The 19,721-nt window shown below is 38.6% G+C and overlaps 1 protein-coding gene across 4 annotated transcripts; it reads right to left on the bottom strand.

The window, feature by feature from the left end:
- Positions 1-1,475: 1,475 nt before the first annotated feature.
- rbbp6 (retinoblastoma binding protein 6) lies at positions 1,476-19,562 on the bottom strand. 4 transcript variants are annotated; one of them, XM_032588313.1, is made up of 20 exons: positions 18,954-19,562; positions 16,960-17,065; positions 15,823-15,871; positions 13,674-13,718; positions 13,477-13,565; positions 13,239-13,335; positions 11,341-11,480; positions 11,026-11,198; positions 10,504-10,607; positions 10,211-10,369; positions 9,913-10,067; positions 9,246-9,348; positions 9,099-9,165; positions 8,940-8,982; positions 8,549-8,866; positions 6,970-7,080; positions 4,285-6,303; positions 3,834-3,972; positions 3,345-3,439; positions 2,348-2,533 (listed from the first exon to the last, which is right to left on the bottom strand). In XM_032588313.1, the coding sequence occupies exons 1-20, from the start codon at positions 19,117-19,119 to the stop codon at positions 2,494-2,496; spliced, it is 4,218 nt and encodes a 1,405-aa protein (XP_032444204.1). In that variant the 5' UTR covers positions 19,120-19,562; the 3' UTR covers positions 2,348-2,493. The 4 variants fall into 4 exon arrangements, with proteins under 4 accessions (XP_032444201.1, XP_032444202.1, XP_032444203.1 ...); XM_032588310.1 differs by lacking the exon at positions 3,345-3,439 and having other exon boundaries at positions 1,476-2,533; positions 18,954-19,538; XM_032588311.1 differs by lacking the exon at positions 3,345-3,439 and having other exon boundaries at positions 1,476-2,533; positions 3,834-3,969; positions 18,954-19,537.
- Between the last annotated feature and the right edge of the window lie 159 nt (positions 19,563-19,721).

Raw genomic sequence — 19,721 nt, 5'->3', positions numbered from 1 at the left:
ATGCATGATTTATGTGTGAATTACACAAAAATGTATCTTAAATGAGAATGTGTTTTCCTAGCTTATAGATTATTTTAAGGGCTGCTGCAGATCATATTTATTTATTTTTTGCTATTGGATTTTGGCTTCAGGGCGTCCAGAAAGTTTTCATCATTTATCATTTATCTGATGGAGGCGACAGATAAAATTGGGCTGGCACACAAATCCGAAAAAAAAGAAAAAAAAAAAAGGCTTTCTGAAACAGTTTGAGTTTTATTATGACTTCAATAAGTCAGTATCACTTTTCAATACCATTAAAAGTTTAATATAACTAAATTCACAAAGTGAAACTCAAAACCATTCATAGGTTGCCATGTTGGATGCATTTTTGTGTTCATTTAGTTATCTCGTCGCTAATGGAAATTCAAAATTCAGTTTCTCGGAAAATCAGCGTACTGTGCAAGACCCGTTCCTAATGGAGAAAATAAAGGAAATAAAACTAGCAGAAGTATTAGCTTAGTGCATTCAGTGGTTTCATATATCTGCTCTGGTTAGGAGGTTCAGGAATTTGACAGCAAGATGCTGCAAAACAAACAAAAAAAAACTGCTGAAGAAACTCATGAGTCTTTATGAATTACAGGCTGTCTTGATGCATTGGTAGGCATTCGGTAGGTTGTTGTTTATATCATTTTCTTTTACTTTTCTTGATGTTTTGCAAAATCTGGATTTTTAACAACCTATTAGAAGTTTTAATTTGTTTGGAATTAATTTCTAACTGTAAAATACATTTTGATTTGATCATTTTTTTGTTTGATAATTCAAGTTTTAAATGTTTGATTTTGTCACAAATGTCTTCCCTACACTGTAAAACGTGGTGTTTATCAATTTGCTAGACTCATAAATAAAACAGGAAGGAAAAAAAAAGAGTTCAACAACAATTCAAATATGGATCCTTTTTTATTTCCTCCAAACAGGAAATACGAGACTTTTTTTCTTTTGAATAATTAATTCAGCAGCAATTTATAACATTTACAAAACTAAAAAGAAACAAACAAAATAAAAACAGCACAGAGGGTGGAAATCATAAATATTCACAGTATCAGTTCTGAATCAATCACAGTTTCTTTTTAAGAATCCTCTAGCGACAACCCCCATTGTGAGGCAAATTAAATTCCTGACTCATTTCCTGTCGGAGAGGAAGAGCCCCATTTCAGGTGTCACACTGCAGCAATGTAGCTGCTGGTGGTCATCAGTGCGCCAAGCATGTGCAAATTCAAGTAACTTAAAATTGCTCGCAAACATTGTTGACATTTGATTCTGCACACATTTTCTTTCACATCATATTTAAAGTGCTTTTCCTTCACAATCTGTCTGCGAGCGTTTGGCTTGATGCACGTCAGATTTGACAGATCTCTACGTGATACGGAAAGTACCCTGGTTATATAATAATAAAAAAAAAAACAATTATTGGAATAAATCCAGGCACCTCTTTGGTCAGGAAAGGAAAACATCATTCAAGTTGCTTTTTTTTTTTCTAAGAGTAAAGAAAATTTAACAGAGCAGGAACTCTCCTCCTCTTGCCTTGTCGACGTTGTGTTTGAACTTTTTCTCTGCAGCCGGTGGTTTTCTTTCGGACTTCTCCCTATTCGTCCCTGCTGCTCCTGCGGCTTGCTGAGGAATAGACGCTGCTGCTGCTACTGCTGCTGGATCTGCGTCGCTCGTCCAGTCTCTGGGCGTTTTTCTCCCTCCGACTCCATCCTCCTCCCTCATCTCCAGCAGCTTTCCTTTCGTTTCCCGGTTTCTCTGCTTTCTGTATCCTTTCCTCATTTCTGTTTTTGCTTTGCATGAATTCCCAGGTGGTGAGGCCTCTTTGAGAGAATGCAGGTGGCTCAAAAGAGTGTGTGCCTCTGTCCCTACACTGGCTGTAAGCAGGTGGGAAGTGATGAGTCCCAGGAGGTCTGTCTTTATAGCCGTAGTCCGCAGATTGACGGGGATAACTGTAGTCGTAGAAACGGTCTTTGTTTTGACTATTAATATCCAAGGATGCATCTCTGTGTCTTTTAGCTACATTTTGATCAGGCACGTAGTTGGATCTGGGAGGTTTTCTGCTATAACAAGAAGAACTCTGGTCACTCTCTCTCAGCAGGTCTCTCCACTCCGTATCTTTTGAAACCGAGTTGAACGCAGTTCTCTTTGACACCGGGGCATCCCAGTCTCTCCTCCTTTCCTCTTCCCTCACTCCTGGTTTTGACCTCTCGCCCTCTCTTTGTCTTTCATTAGTTCTCTCTCTGTCCCTCTCTCTCTCACTGCCACAAGAGGGAGCCACACTGGAGTATGACCCAGAAGAGGCAGAGTTTCTCTCCTTCTCCTGGTCTCTGCCTCCCACGGTCACCCTGTTCCTGTCTCTCGCTCGCTCCGTTGATCTGAGACTCTTCTGTTCATTGTCTTCCACTGACTCGATGTTGGTTGTCGTCTCTGACGCCTGAGGCAGAGTGGCCTTAACTTCTCCTTTCGTCACATCTTTTTCAGTTTTCTCCCGCTTGGAGTGAAGCACCTGAAAAAGAAGTTAAATATGACGTTTTTGTATGTGGAAAATATCCTGTGCACTGGTTGCTCTTATAAAAGAGAACGCAAACATAAGGAAGGCACAGTAACAAACTGAAGATAGTTTGGCAACAAAAATCCATACAAGACATTTGTCTTCATTGCGTAAGCAGAAATATAGATTTTTTTTTAATCTTGTGAAATTCAAACAAACAGCTTTAATCTATCAAAACATTACCTAATGCATTTTTCAAAAGCATTAAATAGTGAATGCTTATGAAAGCAGTGGTTCAGTAAAATGCACCAATCACAAATTTTATTCAATTGATTTCAACCAACTTTTGAAAAATATAAATATAAAAGGCAATTTCTTTTCCAATTTAAGAAATCAAGAATGAAACGGTCAGCAACTATAATATTAATAAATCAAATAAAAAAATTTTTTCTCATAAGAAAAGCCCTAAGCATCAGTGTAAATCTACAATTACAGTTCATTTTTTCAAGTCATGGGATGTACAGTGAACAAAAAGAAAGCATTACTCCTATAGAACATATTATAGTTACCATGAAAATGTAATATGCATGACTGCCACTTTTTCCAAAAGAGGAAAAAGCACCGATTTACTGTTGTGTTACGACAGTAAATCACTTATCCACTCATTCTCTTTCTGAAATCAAAATATTAGATTATTTGTATTCGGTCAGAGCTGCACAGCTCTGCAGTCAAACAGGCTTTCAAGAATAAAGATACTCTCACAATTCACAACTTTACAGTATAAAGGAAAACAATCTGTAGAGTTTCTAGAAATGTGGACTCTCACCCCTCGCTCTGAGCTTCCCAAAAGACTGTCTGTTGCTGTAAGTTCAACCTTCCTGTTATCTGGTGAGGACTCAGTCCCTTTTTAAAAGTTGCAACCTGAATGAAGAGCAGACATGCCTCTGTGAAAAATACAGTTTCCTGTCTAGAAACTTCTGCCTTCACTTTAAGCCTCTAACACAGAAAAAGAGTCTAACTTTGAGTCATCTACCCACAGTTGCAACCTTATCAGAACAACCTGTTAGTACTTTGCTTAGTGCGGTGATTTATTCATTAGTAAGAATAGATAGCTGCAAACTGAGGTCTGCAAGTATTAATTGCTTAGACATATCTGAATGAATGTTGAAACTGTAATTTTTACAGCTGTTTGTGTTGTAGTCCGTGTCAGGAATCACACAGCCGGGTAAAGTCAAGTCCTGAAACCAGTTGCTGCTGCTGTCATACCAATGCAGCTTCGTCTGCACAGAAAAATAATAATAAACTACTACATTACCTGTAGATTCAGCTGTGTGGGTTCATTCTGTGTGACTTCAGCTTGGTCGTTTAATTTCTCTTCCAGAAGTTTTCTCCCCGCCATCGTCGCCTCCAGGCTGCCTTCAGCACCACGGCTGCTCATTAAAGAGGCTTTACTGCTTTTACAAACACACACAAACAGGTTTAAAAAAAAAAATCATAAATAATGTAGAGAAGTAATGTATTAAAAAAATATGTAGTGCCTTACAAAACCCTTTGAACATTGACGTCAGACTCTAAAATAACACATTCAAGTTTATCAAGTTAATGCAGCAAAATGTGAAAAGTTCAAGGGTATTAACACTGTTCAGACACTTGGTTTGTGGAAAAGCCCACTGATTATATAACACAATTGAAAGAAAAAGCTAATAAAGCCCCTTATTAACTGTAATTCATAATGAACTTGAAATAAGATTCAGAATAACTCTGACCTGCTGTGCTTTAAAGTCTCGTTCTGTCGATGGATTTTTGTTTTGCTTCTCTGTGAGCTCGATCTCATGGCGTTGTCTTCTTTCTGTGCTTCGACTCTGTTTCCTCTGCCTGCACCACCTTTCTCTAGCTGAGGTAGGATATTCTTGTGACCTCCACAGCCATCTTTTTCTCTCTCTGCCTTTCCTGTTTTTTGCTCCCTGTCCTCCACTCCTTCAAGTGCACAGTGCCATAAATCCAAGTCATCCTCTCTTTTCTTCTCCCCCCTGTCCTTTTCTTCCCGTTTAGGGATTTTCATAGACACATCCTTCTTGTCAACACTAGAGGTAGCTTTGTTTCCTGACTCTCTAATATCTTTTAAAAGAGATAATATTTTCTCCTGTGACTTAACTCCAGGGCTTGATTCTCTGTTTTCTTTTGATTCAGTTCTTGTACTTTCTTCCGTAGCCTTCTCCTCTGTAACTCCTGACAGCTCTGTCCTCTCGCCAGTACAGATCTCCAAACCAGAAGAGTTCTGTTCAGTCTTCTCATCCTTCCTTTTCCCATCCAAGTTGATATTGATACTTATCTTCTTCTGAGACATTACCTTTACCCCTCCTTCCCAGATGTCTTTTTTAGCCAGAGGTGATGCTTCACTCTCTTTCTTCTTCTCCTCAGTAGTTTGCGTTCGTCTGTCAGACGACTTCAGGGATTCACTTTCAAGGCTTTTGGGTTCTTCTGCAACTTTAGGTTGGAGGCATTTGCTACTTTTAGTCTTAGTAGGAAGATCCTTGTGTTTTTTATTTCTCTCCTCATCCTGTTTCTGTCTCTTTTTGTCCTGCTCTGATTTTGAGTCAGACGTCTTGCTGCCTTCGGGGTGCTGGTGCACTTCTGACATATGTGAATCTGTGCTGGGTTTTGTTTTGCGTTTTCTCTCTCTGTTTTGACAAGAGTTCAAACCTTTGTCCTTTCTAAGCTCTTGCTGTGTTTCTAATTTAGTTTTGTCTTTGGGTTTTTCTTTCTTTTCTTTGTATAGAGGTTGATTTAGTTTTAGAAGAGGCTGGATTGATTTTAAGGAGTCGCTGACAGTCCCTTTGTGCCGTAGCGGTGAGCCATCCTCGCAGCTGTTTGGTTCAGTTTTGCGCCTCCTCTTGTCTTGCCTGAGAACATTTATGGAGCCAGAAAAGTCAGAAGATGGCGACTTCTTTGGTTTTTTCTTCTTCTCCTCATTTCTCAGGGTGCTGCAGTCTTCAACCTTTGTCTTCGTTTGTGGATTGTCATCTGTTTTCGCTTTTTGTCGACTTGCTTCCTCTCTGCTCTTTGTTAGAGAGTCTGGTAGACTGCTATCCCTCTCGAGGTTCTCCTTCATGTTGTCCGTCAGCTTAACCTGGACTGCTGATGGCGTGGGGGATTTGTCATTGCAACAACGAGAGGGTGAAGAATGGTCGTCATTGACTTTAGGGGATGAACAGCTGTCACTTGAGAGGTGACATATCGGGGAGTGACGGTCATTTGAGGAATTAGAGGGAGGAGAGCCACTGTAATTAGAGTCCTCAGATGTAGGCGAGCAGTCGCCCTTCCTCACCGTCTCTCCCTCTTGTTTTAGGTAGAAAGAGTCCTGACTAAACAGTGGTGGCGGTGGAGGCGGGGGAGGGAAAGGCAGATGGTGAAACTGGCTGATATAGTTACTGAAGTATTTATCATACCATTCTTGGTACTCCTTCTTCCACTGAAGGTAGCACTGCCTCTCCAGCTCCAGGCAACTTGTGTCACCCAAACCCTTAAGACCTGATGACTTTCTTGCTTCCCTGGCAGAGCGCTCCCCGCGCCTCTTCGAGCCGTGGCTGCTCAAACCCGACCGCCTGCTGTGGTGGCGGTTCTTCTGGCTGTGGTCCGAGGACGACTTGGATCTAGAATGGGAACTACTTAGAGGTGAAGAAGACGAGGACGGGGTAGGAGAACGAGGCCGTTTGTAGCCAAAAGACCTGGAGGGGTTGGAGTGGCTGTGGAAGGCTCTGTGACTTGAGTGAGGAGAGCGATGCCTGGAGGGAAAGAAAACAAAAAAACAAATGGAGTTGGACACTCTCACTCAAGGCAATACTGATGTTTCAAGAATGAAAGCTGCATATATAGTTAGTATAAAATGTTAGGGAGAATTCAAAATATGAACTTGGAAATAATTTTGCATGTAATTTAGCATAGCAAAATGCTGTACATCAGTAATAGCAGATTATACTTTTAATTTCATAACAATTGTTAAACATGGACTGCTAGCTTATGAAGCGACTACAGGTAAAAGAGAAAAACTAGTGTTGCTCAACCATACCAGTTCAAGACGGCTAACCTGTATTCAACAACATGTTTAAGGCTCTGCAATTCATGTAACCAGTGATTGGACTAAATACAAAAACCAAGAACTTGAGACCAGAGGTGAGGTCAAGTCATTATTTTGCAAGTCTCAAGTTAAGCTTAAGTCTTTTCTCCCAAGTTCAAGTCAAATCCCAAATAAAGAGATTAATCTACCAAGTTAAGTTCAAGGTCAAGACATGCAAGTTGCATCAAAGACCTAAACTTTATATTTCAAACAAGTTATTCTGGATCTGGCATCCTGGGCCAAATGTCCATAAAACTGCAAGGAGATTCTTACTGCACTTGAAGTGGTCTTGAGCCAGAAACAACACCCCTCAGCGAGCAGCAGAAAGAAATACCTTGATCTGGAGCGGGAGCGGGATTCAGAGTGACTGGATGATCCAGAGTAAGAGCGGGACGATTTGGAGGACTTTGAAACAGAGTGAGAAAAGGACCGTTTGTGAGGCGACCTGTGTAAGAGAGATGAGAGGATATATACAGAAACTACTTTATAGTATCGGTTCTTGGAGTTGATTATGTTTTCTAGAGAAATATTTTTTTCCGTTCAAAGAAAAAAAAAAAAAAAACAGACCTGGAAAAGTCCCCACTAATACTTTTCTGATGCTCTATGGACAATATTTTCCTCTGCCCAGCATTAATCTTACATCTCAATGAGACTGGAGACACTAAAATAAATCTGGGGTTTTTCAGGTTTTGCACTTTTTTTCCCCTCAGAAAAATGAATGACTACAATTCTGATATTGACATAATTTCCCTCCAAATCAACAATCTACTAATTAGTAGTGAAAGATTTGAGAAAAAGAGAATTTATCACAGAGGAACTGGCTTCCATCTGCACCTTTTCTACTGGTTCACACAGAGTCCCATTCATCAGTGTCAGAAGTCAAAGACGAGGTAAATGAGCAATGCAGCACATCTCATTACAGGACGGTGTTGTAGATCTGTAGCCTGATTGTTTTCTACAAATGGCAACAGCTGCTAAACTCAGATGTCAAACCGTCTGAGTTGAACACGCAACCACTAAACTCTGAAATAAGTTCAAAACGGAGATCACACAATGCAACCCACAGAAACCAAAGGATCTATTACTGATAATTCAAATGTTTGTGGGAACGCCTACAGCCATTTTGTTCATCCTCTCATAGACTGGAGGAGCAACTTTTATTATTTTCTGTAGGAATCAAACTTCCATCCACTCTGACCTGGTTTCCAGGTGTTTTTATAGTTGCAAAATTCCCCGAAATCCACACAGTCTTCTCACATGTGGCTCAAGCATTTTGTTGCAGTCATACAGTGATAAAAACATTTGGAGAAATTTGATAAAAAAAAATATGTAGCTAAGCAAAAACAAAGAAAATACAATTTACTTCTCAAAATAACCGATAAGCTGTAATTAACATTTTGTGTTGATAGCTGGATGCTAGTTTTAAAGGGGGAGATTTTAGCTAAATTGAAACTATGATTTACAACCAAAATAAAGCAAATACTGACCATGACATGCTGCTGTGTAAAGAACAAACTATATCAAAATTTTAATTGATTGATTTTATAGAAAAGTTTGACAAGTTGTTTCAATGTAAGTCAAAAACACTTGAATTGTTGGGGTTGCTTTACAAAGATATTAGACATTAAATCTAAATGGGGTAAATTTACATTTCTTATTTCCAATTCAAAACAACTAAGTTATTATATTCTCCAAGAGCAGCTTATGTTTTTGCATAACAAAGGTATTTGAAGAATTTGGACAACACATGACCCACTGCTAGATTTTAAAAGATGCAAAGAAGTTTAAGAAGAAGCTTATAAATTCATACAATTTATACATTTTTATACTGCATCGCTGAAACACTTTAGGAATTAAAACTATAAAAGCTGGCTGCCTGGGATAGATGTCAAACATCTGAATATTTGCTTTACCTCTCTTTTTTCTTCCTCTGAAACCTGTACCACTCCTTCGGGATTAAAACAGGGATAGACGATGTGGTGGAGGAGCAGAGGGATGGGAGCGGGGCTCCAGGTGGGATTGGAAGCTTCCAGGCGGGTGTGGTCGGTGGGTATCCAGGGAGGTAGCTGCTGAGAGGCTGGTGGGTTGGAACAAATGTGTGAAAGGGCGGCGAGCGAAACAGAGGCAAAGGTGTGGTCTGCAGTGAAGAGTATGATGATGAAGAGGAGCGAGTTCTGTGCTGCTCTGAGTTAGATTCAGTCAGGCTTCCAGCAGGAAAAGTGGACATGATGCTGAGGAGCGGAGTAAAAACATCTCAGACTCAAAGAGATGGAGTTAAAACCAGAAACGTTCTCAAACACATACCTGTCCCTGGAGGCTGATGACCCAGAGGGTCTTGTGGTTGAATCTGTGGATTTAAAAAAAAAGTAATAAAATCGATTTAATCTAATTACTAATCAAAACAAATATATACCAAAAAACAAACAGAAGAGAATATAAAATTACAGATTAAGAGTTACTGACCAGAAGACGGTTGGCTTTGTTTGACACATATAGTCTGAAGCTGTTCTGTTCCCTCAATAGAGTTTACCTGCAGAGACAGAAAAATCAAACATTATTAAGAACAGACATAGTATGGTTGTGTGTTTCATTGACATCGAGTCTCCTCACTAGTGGGATCAGCTGGGAGGGAGCGTCAGACAAATCTTTATTAGAAGCCAGGCCAGACAGAGCAACAGCTTCTAAATCATCGGGTGTCTTTTCTGGTTCCTCACTGAGGAAGAAAAACAAAGAATAAGCACCACATGAATACCGCCATTTTTATTACCATAGTTTATTCTGGTAGTATAATTTGTCAAAGAAAACCACACAAAATCAAACCTGTAATTAGATTACATTTATTCATTGGAGAAATAAATGATTTTAACAGATTTCCAGGTGCCACCATTGTTGTTTTCAAAGCAAGCCATTCATAAATGTAATTGAAGAATTTCCTTATTTCATACAAATTGATCGGATTTTTATTTTTCATTGATCCTATTTGCAACTGTGCCACCAGTAAGAGCTGTTGGAAATTTGTTGAACAATGTAAAGTGAACTACAGCATAAATGCAAAAAATACACATAACAAAACTTTTGAGAAAAATGAAAAAAAAAAAACAAGCAATAAATCAAAACAATAATAATAATACTAAAGAAAACAGTCGAGTGTGTCGTAAGCCTGTCACTGAAGATTCCAGCAGCAAAAATGGCATATCCTTCACCTCCAACAAGCACTGTAAAATTACAACTCATATTATCCTTTATCATAGATCTGTGTTTATGTGTGATTATTTACTTGTTGGATGTCACTTCAAGGCTTTGCTCAGGCTGGGTTGATGTACTCTCAGAGGAGTTCTCAACAGGTGAAGGTTCTGGAGTTGCTGGGCGGCCTTCGGCGCTTTGTGATAAGAGTGGGGATTTTTCCGGTTTAGGCTTGTTCACCATCGACTCCTGAAAACAAAATATGACGAGAAAAACTAACTGAATGCAAAAAGCCTGAAGAGAACCAACGTTTTGTATTTTAACAAACGATAACAGCTTCACAAAAGTGCTAGAAGCAGACAAGAAACTTCATGTTTTAGTATATTATTTACCTGCTCAGTGCAGGGTGACTGGAGAGGTTTCTTGGTCTTGTTCTGAAGGGTGGAAGCGGTCAGAGTGGGGCCAGGGCTTGGCTTTGGGGTAGTGTTCTGAGACAAAGACGTTCTCTGGATTTTGCCCGAGCCTCGTTCTTTTTTAAAGTTATTCACAGCCTGCGATGGGTGTTATAAAAATAGTCAAATTATTGCAATGTAGGCATTTGCATACAAACGGAGGAAAATATATTAGATGGTAAGCCTAGACTAAAAGAGATGAAGTATTACATTCACGATGTCTGTTCATTTACCTGTCTAAGAAATTTATTGGCAATCAAGGTATCAGGGGAGACGTCTGATTGGCCACATGTAGGGCACACATGGGTCTCCGACTCAAGCAAGGCAGTTCGAATACCTGGACACAACAAAAATGTTCTGCTTTTCAACACAAAGGTTTAGCAGGATTTTTATAACTTTGGGGAAGGACGGTGTGCCGTGGTGGCGTAGGGGATAGAGCGACCCATGTTTGGAGGCCTTGAGTCCTCGACCCGGCCGTCGCGGGTTCAACTCCCGGACCTGGCGACATTTGCCGCATGTCTAACCCCCCTCCTTTCCCCTTTCCTGTCAGCCTACTTTCAAAAAAAAATAAGGGACACTAGAGCCCACAAAAAACCCCTGGCAGGGTACAAAAAATATATTAAAACAAAAACAAAAAAAACTTTGGGGAAGGTTTTTACATGTTACTCGTGTATAACTAACTTTATACACGAGTAAAGTTAGTCAGATTTTAAGTGTAGGATGTGTGTGTGTGTGTGTGTGAGATGCAAACTCACAATCGTCACAGTAGCTATTTCCACAGCAGGGTATGACCACAGCGTCACTCAGCAAGTCATGACAAATTAAACAGAGGAGTTCATCAGGTATGGGTTCTTCCTTTTCTTCACACTTAGGTTCCTCCTGTGGAATAAAAGGAGGCTTCTCCTTCTTACCAACAGCATACGCCTCACTGCAATCGTAAAAAGGGGAAAGCACCAGGTCTTTATGTAAATCTGCTCACTAAATTATTTCATCTGACACAAAAAAGGAAAGAGTTCACATATATTAAACTATTCATACAAAATAATAGATCAACTTTGTTCCACACTCACGCATCTATGGCAGGAATTGCATAACGTCCACAACTGGTCAGCATGACTCCCTTAATATTAGGATCGTCCACCTCAACCATGAAGGATCGAGGGATTCCTGTGCTCTTCTTTATCCTCGGAGGAGCCTCAAAATTTTTATCCTGCAGTCAAACGCTTTCTTTCAAATTTACTGCAATGCAGACTGGATTTTAAACATCCAGTCCAGTGTATTTAACCAAACTTTGAAAACCATGAGAAGAAAACAGCAGCTTAAACACATTGTTGCCTCAAAGTTGGGTATTTACACTCATTTCCTCTAAAAATCTCCACGACAGGGTGGTGCAGACAACAAAGAAACAAATTAGGTTTTATGTCAAAAATTCATCATACTCCATTTGAAGGACAAGGATACCAGGTAGTTGAATACATGGCTCATAACTGGAGCTTTTGAGAACTTGTAGACTTGCAGAGTGTGTAAAGAAACATTTCAAAAAATTTGAATGTTGCACAAAATTTTTAGATTTCTCGTCGGTCACCCGAGAAAGCTAAACTGTTGCTTTATAGAGATTTATACCCAGTAAAATATTTCAAGTTTTTAATTTTTTGCCATTTTAATGAATTTGGTTTACAGGTAATGAAAGCCCAAAAATTCAGCATCTCAGAAAATTATTTTATCACATCAGATCTGAGATGTGCCATATCTCAGATGAAGATGTATACAACCAATCACTTGATTCAGGTGTGTTGGAGCTGATCTAAAACTAGCATGTAGCACCGGCTTGAAGATGGGAGCTGGACAGCACTGATTTAGGTTTTCTGTATACATTTGGCTTGAGAAAATTAATTCGGAATCACACTCCATTCAATTCTACGACAGAGTATTAGGGGCATACTAAGAGACAGAAAATTCAGACAATAAAGTCACAGCATTATGAGGATAAAGTTGAAATTATACGAGATTATTGCAATATTCGTAATATCGGAATAAAGTCTTAATATCACGAGTTGTACAGGAATAAATTCCAAATATCATGAACAGTTGTAAAATTTTTATGAGTCGTAATAGAAAGGGAATAAAGTCATAATATAAGAGAATAAGAAGAATAAAGTTGAAATACTACGACTTTATTCTCGTAATAGTACGGCTGAATACTAATAATTTTAGATATTGTTTCATTTTGTTAGAGCAGCTCTAATACTCTGTTTTTCAATTCACTGTTACAAATCATATTTATTCAAAATAAACAAAGACAAAATAACTACTGGTTTGTTTTAAAGTGATTTGCATCTCCAAAACAAAGTTGTTGGTGGTTGATACGACTTGGTCATTAAGCTGGAGAAGAACTGAAGTTTCACCATAAATCCAGCAGCCTGGTGCCCTGCAGACAGTCCTCTGGGGTCAACCTGAAACTGTTTAATTGGCCTCGGGAGGTTTGGACATTTCACTGTCAGCTAAAGCAACACTGCTGCCAACAGATAGACCTCTCAGGTGACACTGCTAGCCTTTTTATTTCTTCTTAAAAATAAAACTGAAATATTAATGCAATTTATCTGCTTTTATAAGCAAGGCATGGTGCTACAAGCTTCATATATTTCTCTTTGACTGACCAGTAAGACTGTTGACATAATTTTATTACTGTGCAATTTAAATTGCTTGTGATAAACTTGGGACTGATTTCAGCAGCAGTCCATTAATGAAATTTAAAAAAAAAAACACATTAAAACACCACGGGTGTGTTGGAGCTGATCTAAAATTATATCAGCTCAAACGTTTGCTCAATCAAAAAAGCCTCTAAAATCTCACAAAAAAACAACAGAAAAACTGAACATTTACATTTCGCTTATCTACAAATCTGCCTGACGTAACCAGAAACACTTGAGGTGCAGGCCTGTGCAGAGAGCGCACATCATGCACTTACCCCACTCCCTGGGCAGTTCCTGATATGGTGTCCACCATTCCCACACCGATAACAGGCGTAGTTTTCTGGAAGGGTAGGGCCAAGCTTTGAGTTCATCCTACAGAATAAAAAAAGGCAAGAAAGAACATGATTTACAGCAAATTTTTTTAAAAAAAGTAACTTTTGAGCAATCTTCATAAATTAATAAATTAATTAATGAGTTGATATAAGAAAAAAATAAGTATCCTGAAACACTCACTTCATCATTTCACAGCTGGACTGATTCATCATAACTCTGATCTTATCCTCTTCTGAGACATCAGCTTCAGCCAAGTTAGCCATCTGCATCTACATGGATGATATAAACGACATAAAGTTAGTCAAATTTACTGCAGTTTATTTTAAACTGGTGCAAAGAACCCCCCTCTAAAATACACAAGATGAAAGCCGACATACCTTGGAGAAAAATGACAAAGCTCTGGTAGAGCTGGACTCACTGATCTGTTAAAGTTGGGGGGAAAAAAACAACATGTAATAATTTCCCTTTGGAATTAACATTGCATTTTTGAATCGAATGAACTGAATTAAGACCACTCTTATAAAGTGGCAAGGACTACAATGATGACACAATCCCCTGCCTGCTTAAGCCTACACACTGATCTCCATGTATAAAACTGTAAACCAACTCTTTTAGAGATTTTGCAGCAGCTACTTAAAGTTAACAGCTAATTTCAGTGGCATTTGTATAGATCTTTATGAAATCATAAATTCCGTAAAATAAAATAGTGGCTCCATAATGATAATTTCATTTTGCCAATGGTATGTTACGGTTATTACAGCTGCATCCTACATGCTAGCCAGTTTACATTAGCTTTATTCTCACGGCAAATGTGACTAAGCTGATGTAAATCCTTGCAGAAATTTGCTAATTAGTGAATGAGAAACTTAAACTTTAAAGTAAAAGTAAAAATTTTATTTGTGCCATTTATTTTTTCACAGTTGACAAAAACAATGCACGGTTCTCAATTTTTGCTTTAAAAAAAATCTACATTTCAAACCCCCTTTTCTCTGATCTTTTCCAAATATATAACTCAGTCTAAATGCAACTGTTCTTTGACAGCCTTATAGGTTTGCTTAGTAAAAGATCATCATAAAGACCAAGGAGTCCATACAATCTGTAATTGAAAGAGTTTGGCCCAGACTGCTAGATTATGCAAACAGCCAAATAAGAGCATTACTAAGAGAAGCAATGAGGTAACTCAGGAGGAGCTGCAGAGATCCATAATTCAAGTGGGAGAAGCTTGGTACATTTGGGGTGCATCAATTCTCCAGCTATAGCAAAATACATTGGTGGCAGCATCATGAGTGAAGATTTCAGATTTGTAAGAATGTCTGAACCCATATTTTTTGTTCTTTTCACATCTCAGTCTTTAATTTGTTAGTCCATCACTTAAAATACTTTGCAAGTTGTGGTTGTAATGTGACAACATGTACTAACATTTAATATGACTACTTCTGAAAGCCACTGCATCTGTACACAGATAACAGTAAAGAGTAAAAAGTTTGTCATCTTGTCCATGTGCAATTTTACAGCAACAGTGTTCATTTTTTTATATTTACTAAACTGAACAATAAATTAATGTCCAAAATGTGTCAGGTAACAAAACTGTAAAAAAAAAAAAAAAAAGAAGCAAAACAAAAAAACCACAAAAAACATATCCCAGATTTTTACAAATTACTTTATTGAGAAAGCAAACAAAAAGGTGAGAAGAGTAAGCAGTCCGTGTGAAATGTAAATTATTAAGAGGGGCAGAAGCTTCACCTACTGAAAAACCAGAAAGAATATTAGGTCAGAGAACATCAATTTATACTGCACCATTTAAAAAAAAAAAGTTTTTGCCCCCTCTAATTTAAACAAAAGTGCAACTCTGAAAAGGTCAGCACTGTAGCATTTAGGGCAAGTACTGTCAAATCTGATTATTTTTATTCTTAAAGCTAAAATATTTTTAATCTTCCTTGATCAAACTTATGTCAGTAAAAAGTAAGTTTAGTGAATAATAAAATAATCTTATTGTTGCTTAATAATGTCTGGTAGTCTACAGTTTAGATGCCCGTCATAAAAGCAAGCAGAAAACCCAGCTGAATGAAAAAGAGAAAAAAAGTTTTTCAAAGGAAACCCATCGGAGGTGGAGCCGTTTTTAAGAGCTGAGGCAGGAGGAGAAACTGCCAGCTGATGGTTGACGGCGGAGCCATTAACTTAAAACAACAGTTGGTTTTATCAGCTGTGAATAGCTGGCATGCATGATAATGCCTGACCCACCCATGCAGCTCTCACATCTCAAACAGAAATACTGGAAGAGCTCTGACAATGATCAGTGTCTGGTGATTGTTTGAATACCAGCTGGAAGTTTGGCAGAGACTTTCCTGCATTTCAAATTGGGTTTTGTTGAAAATAAAAAAAATTGAATTTCTCTTATACCTATATGAACGACAGAAAAGTAACTTCAAACCAAGCAATTTGAAATGAAACTGAACAGAAAGGTATAGTAATTAGCTTGTTATATTAAAATGTGTGTGCCTGTGTGTGTTGTGTTGGGTAACATACTGCTCTATGGGATCCAAAGGCTTTGGGAATCTGGACGTCTGATCTTTCTCTGAAACACAGAAAAAAAATGTTTTAATAAACCCTCTAAGATGGGAATAAAAAAAAAATATATATTTACATTTGCTAACAAACAGTAAAGAAAATATGCAGCTTCCTTTGTAGGTGGATGAGTGGGAAGTAAATATATTTTAGCAGGAGTTCACATTTTGTAGAGTAGCTCTGGACGTTTTTCAGGTTCCCTCTACAAATACAAAGTCCAGGTAGTTGACAGAATCACAGAGGGGACATTTGGTAGCTAAGTCAACTTGGAAAGAACTTTCCCAGTGAAATTGCAGGTTAATTAAAATATACCATTACGTCAAACTTACCCATTACCTTTTATTATTTTTTTTAAACAATCAAGTTTTAAATAAACAGTATGTTGCCACATGTAACTTCTATCCACCTTTGAATCCTTACAGCATTTCCTTTAAAATAACAGAATATAGATGTACAGTCAGTATAAAAACATATTAGACCAGCCATTATCGCTGACTCAGTCTGTTCCAACTAGAACCTGATCTATGAAAACTATAAAACAGCTAGAGCTTAAATAGCTTGAAAAAAACAAACAGACTTGTTCTATTCACCGATGCAATAACTGCTGTGCTAATTAGTGTTGAAGCAATATCCTGAGTCACTTAATTAAGCAAAGCAGCCTAAATAGCTGCCTCAGTGTACTGTATAATTACCATTTCTGTTGACGCTATCAAACGTAGCAGATCCATAAATCCTAGCTATAATCATTTGATTATCTAACTTTAAGTCTGTTGAGAAAACCCATTTACTAAGGTGTAACTAACTAAACAAACATCTGGGGAAATCAACCAAGACACTGGAAGTGGATTTTCTAATGAAAATGTTTAGCACATTACATAGCCTGAAGTTTGTGCTGTTTGAATTCACTCCGATACGTTGGGTTAACCTTAACTTTATTGAATCTTTTCTCATTCTACGCTGTTGTAAGCCCTGTTGAATCTGAGTTTTTGCAGTCAACCGTTACTCGTCTAGAGGCAGGTTTCAGACCGCTAATGCTGGGTGTTGTCTTCTACAGCGGGCATGTCAACATCAATAAGGAAAAGTCAAAAGCACACGTACTTGTGGTTGGTCTTGCTATTTGAGCTGGACTTTGCTCCAATGAGGGGAATTCTCCTGACTATGACAGAGGAGCCTTTGGGGATGTGACCACCATCTTCTTTGAACTCTAAGGGTGAAAAATCATCAGTATAAAAGGGTTAAAACGGAAAATTTGCAATATTGAGATTTTCTTTCTGCAATTCGGAGTTTGAGATTAAAAAAGAAATTATATAAAAACAGAATCGTGTAGAGACAAAATATTTAGCCCATTTGTGTTGCCTAGGGTTACCAGCACTCTCCAACCTTCTTGCTTTCATGTATTTTTGTAATTTGGGTTAAACTGTAGACATCTAAATATATTAGAATATCATAAGGATAATTTATTTTACTAATTGAAATCAATGTGAGACTCATACCAGTTTGTTAAATACAGGGATAAATTGTAATTTTGATAATTATTGCCTAAAGAGTAATCTAATTTTTACAACTTACTGAAAAATATACATGACTGTATATTATATACAGTCAATACTTGATTGGGCTTCCTTTTTGCATGAATTAATGCAGTATGGCTTATAGGGGCAAAGGAACAGCCTGGACATGTCACCATTTTAGAGTAGTAAATTAAGCTAAGAACATTTTTTTGGACTGTGGGAGAAACCTGGAGTACCCTGAGAGAACCCACACACATGAAGGGGGAGAACATGCAGAAAGGCCTCACGACATCTTACTGCAAGGCAGCAATGCATCATGCACTCCAACATGCCTCAATAGTCCATATAAATAAATTAAACTAGACAAAACAGTGGTTTTTCTTTTCTTTTAAGTGGAAATGCACTGCTACTGCTTTTCACTGGCAAGTACGTCACCAAACATATTTATTGTTGTGATGGTAAATTGTTTGGAATAGGTTTCTTTTGAAGGGGTTATAAAATATAAACATTCTGAATATCAAAATGTATAAAAAAGTAAGACTCTGAAGCATTAGAGGGCTTATTATGCTAGAATACAACTCAGAAAATATGTGGATTTGCAAGATTATGTCCTACCTTATTGTTTCCAAGTGTGTCACAAAAAAAAGACGCAAGAAACGCACAGAAACAATACCCTTGGCCTGAAGAAACATGGGGATAAGGTTTGAATCATGAAACAAAAACAGGTATTTAGGACACAAACACTCTTCATTATACTGCCCTGTTGGTTCTTGAGTACAGAGTGGCTTTCAAAAAGTAATCATGCCCTTTCAAATTTTCCGTAGTTTGCTCCTTATAACAAAGCTTTTCTAAAGATAAACCTTAAAAGTGGAAGGCTTTTAAACGTGTTTTACAATTGTTACCCATTTCTTTTCCACTTCACACTATTTTGTGTTGGTCGGTCACTCAAAATCCAAATTAACTCCCACCACTGATGCTTGTAGTTGAAGGAAAGAAAATACAACAACATAAAGCATGCGAAATACCTCCTCGATGCAATGTGGGTCACGTTTTTGTATCCAGCTCATTTTAATTCCTGAATCTCCAGTTAAAGGGTGTGCCTGCCTAGTGTTCAGTTTGCTTCTGCATTGTGTTTTTATCTTAAATCATACAGTCTGTGGCTGCATTTAAGCCTTTTGGCCATGAGTAATGTCTGCCTTTTCCACCCCTCGACCTTTGCTATTTTTAAACCAACATCTCCTGCAGAATGACAGCGCTGACACCACTGATCCACCCACGCCAGGCGGTTTAATTAAGGGGCATGAGGCGTGAATGCAACAGGAATGTTTGCCCATTCATTACACCTCTTTTGTCCCGGTGCGACTTTTCTGGAGCCCCCCAGTCAACCTGAAAAAGAGGTAACGGGAAGCCAGCTCCCATTAGACAGTTGTCAATGCCGGCCCACGTGTTTTCTTTCAAACTTTAAACCGTCAAACTGCATTTTAACCGTTAGGGGAAAAAAAAAAGAAAAAAAAAAGCAACAATAAAACATATCAAGCTTACAATAACATGCATTTTGTTGAATTCATTTTATTTATTTACCTTCTTTGGTTTGTGCGTTTATGATCTGCAGGTCGCAGTCCCCGGCTCTGAGCTTCTCCCTGCCCATAATCTGCTTCTTCAAGTCAGTCAGCGAGATGTTCGGCCCATCAAAAACCACCGTGTCGTAGCTGAGTTTGGAGGAAAACTTATAATGAATATGAGCCATAGTGGAAACAAGCTAAAAGCCTGGTTCTGGACCGCTAGGAAACTCAACAGCTGGTAGCTTTTCTCCTTTGACAGAACCCCCGCTTGTAACTAACTGTTACAGAGGTGAGGGGGTGGGGGCTAGCCGAGGTTAGCAGCAGCAGTTTGGCAAACAGCGTCGGTGGTCTGCCGCTAACAAGCTAGGTGGTTCATTGACTCCAACTGCCGGATTTAAGGTGGGTCTCACAGGATGACAACTCCCGGTTTCACTCGGAACAGGTGCGCAGACTCAGCCCGGACCGCATTCACTCAGTTTCCAATCTAATTTTAACTTTTATTCTCGCTAATGTCGCTCTCTTTCAATCCCGAGCGGAGTTCGCTGACAGAAACCACCAGCTGTTTCCACGAGCAACGGCTCGTCAGCAGAGTGCACGCACCAGACCGTGCTGCGTTCACGTAAACCCCGACACGCAGGTTCTGAAACGCGTTTTCTTTATTTTCCCCCACATCAAACGTTTGGGTAAAAACACAGAGCGGAGTCTAGGGTAACGCTTAGAAATCTATACAAAGACTTCCAAAAATTCCTAAACTTATGCTATTTTAAATTCAACCATGTATCCCTGA

This window comes from Xiphophorus hellerii, chromosome 16 (assembly GCF_003331165.1).
Source record: "Xiphophorus hellerii strain 12219 chromosome 16, Xiphophorus_hellerii-4.1, whole genome shotgun sequence".
Lineage (NCBI taxonomy): Eukaryota > Metazoa > Chordata > Actinopteri > Cyprinodontiformes > Poeciliidae > Xiphophorus > Xiphophorus hellerii.
This window is presented reverse-complemented; position numbering and strand designations above follow the sequence as displayed.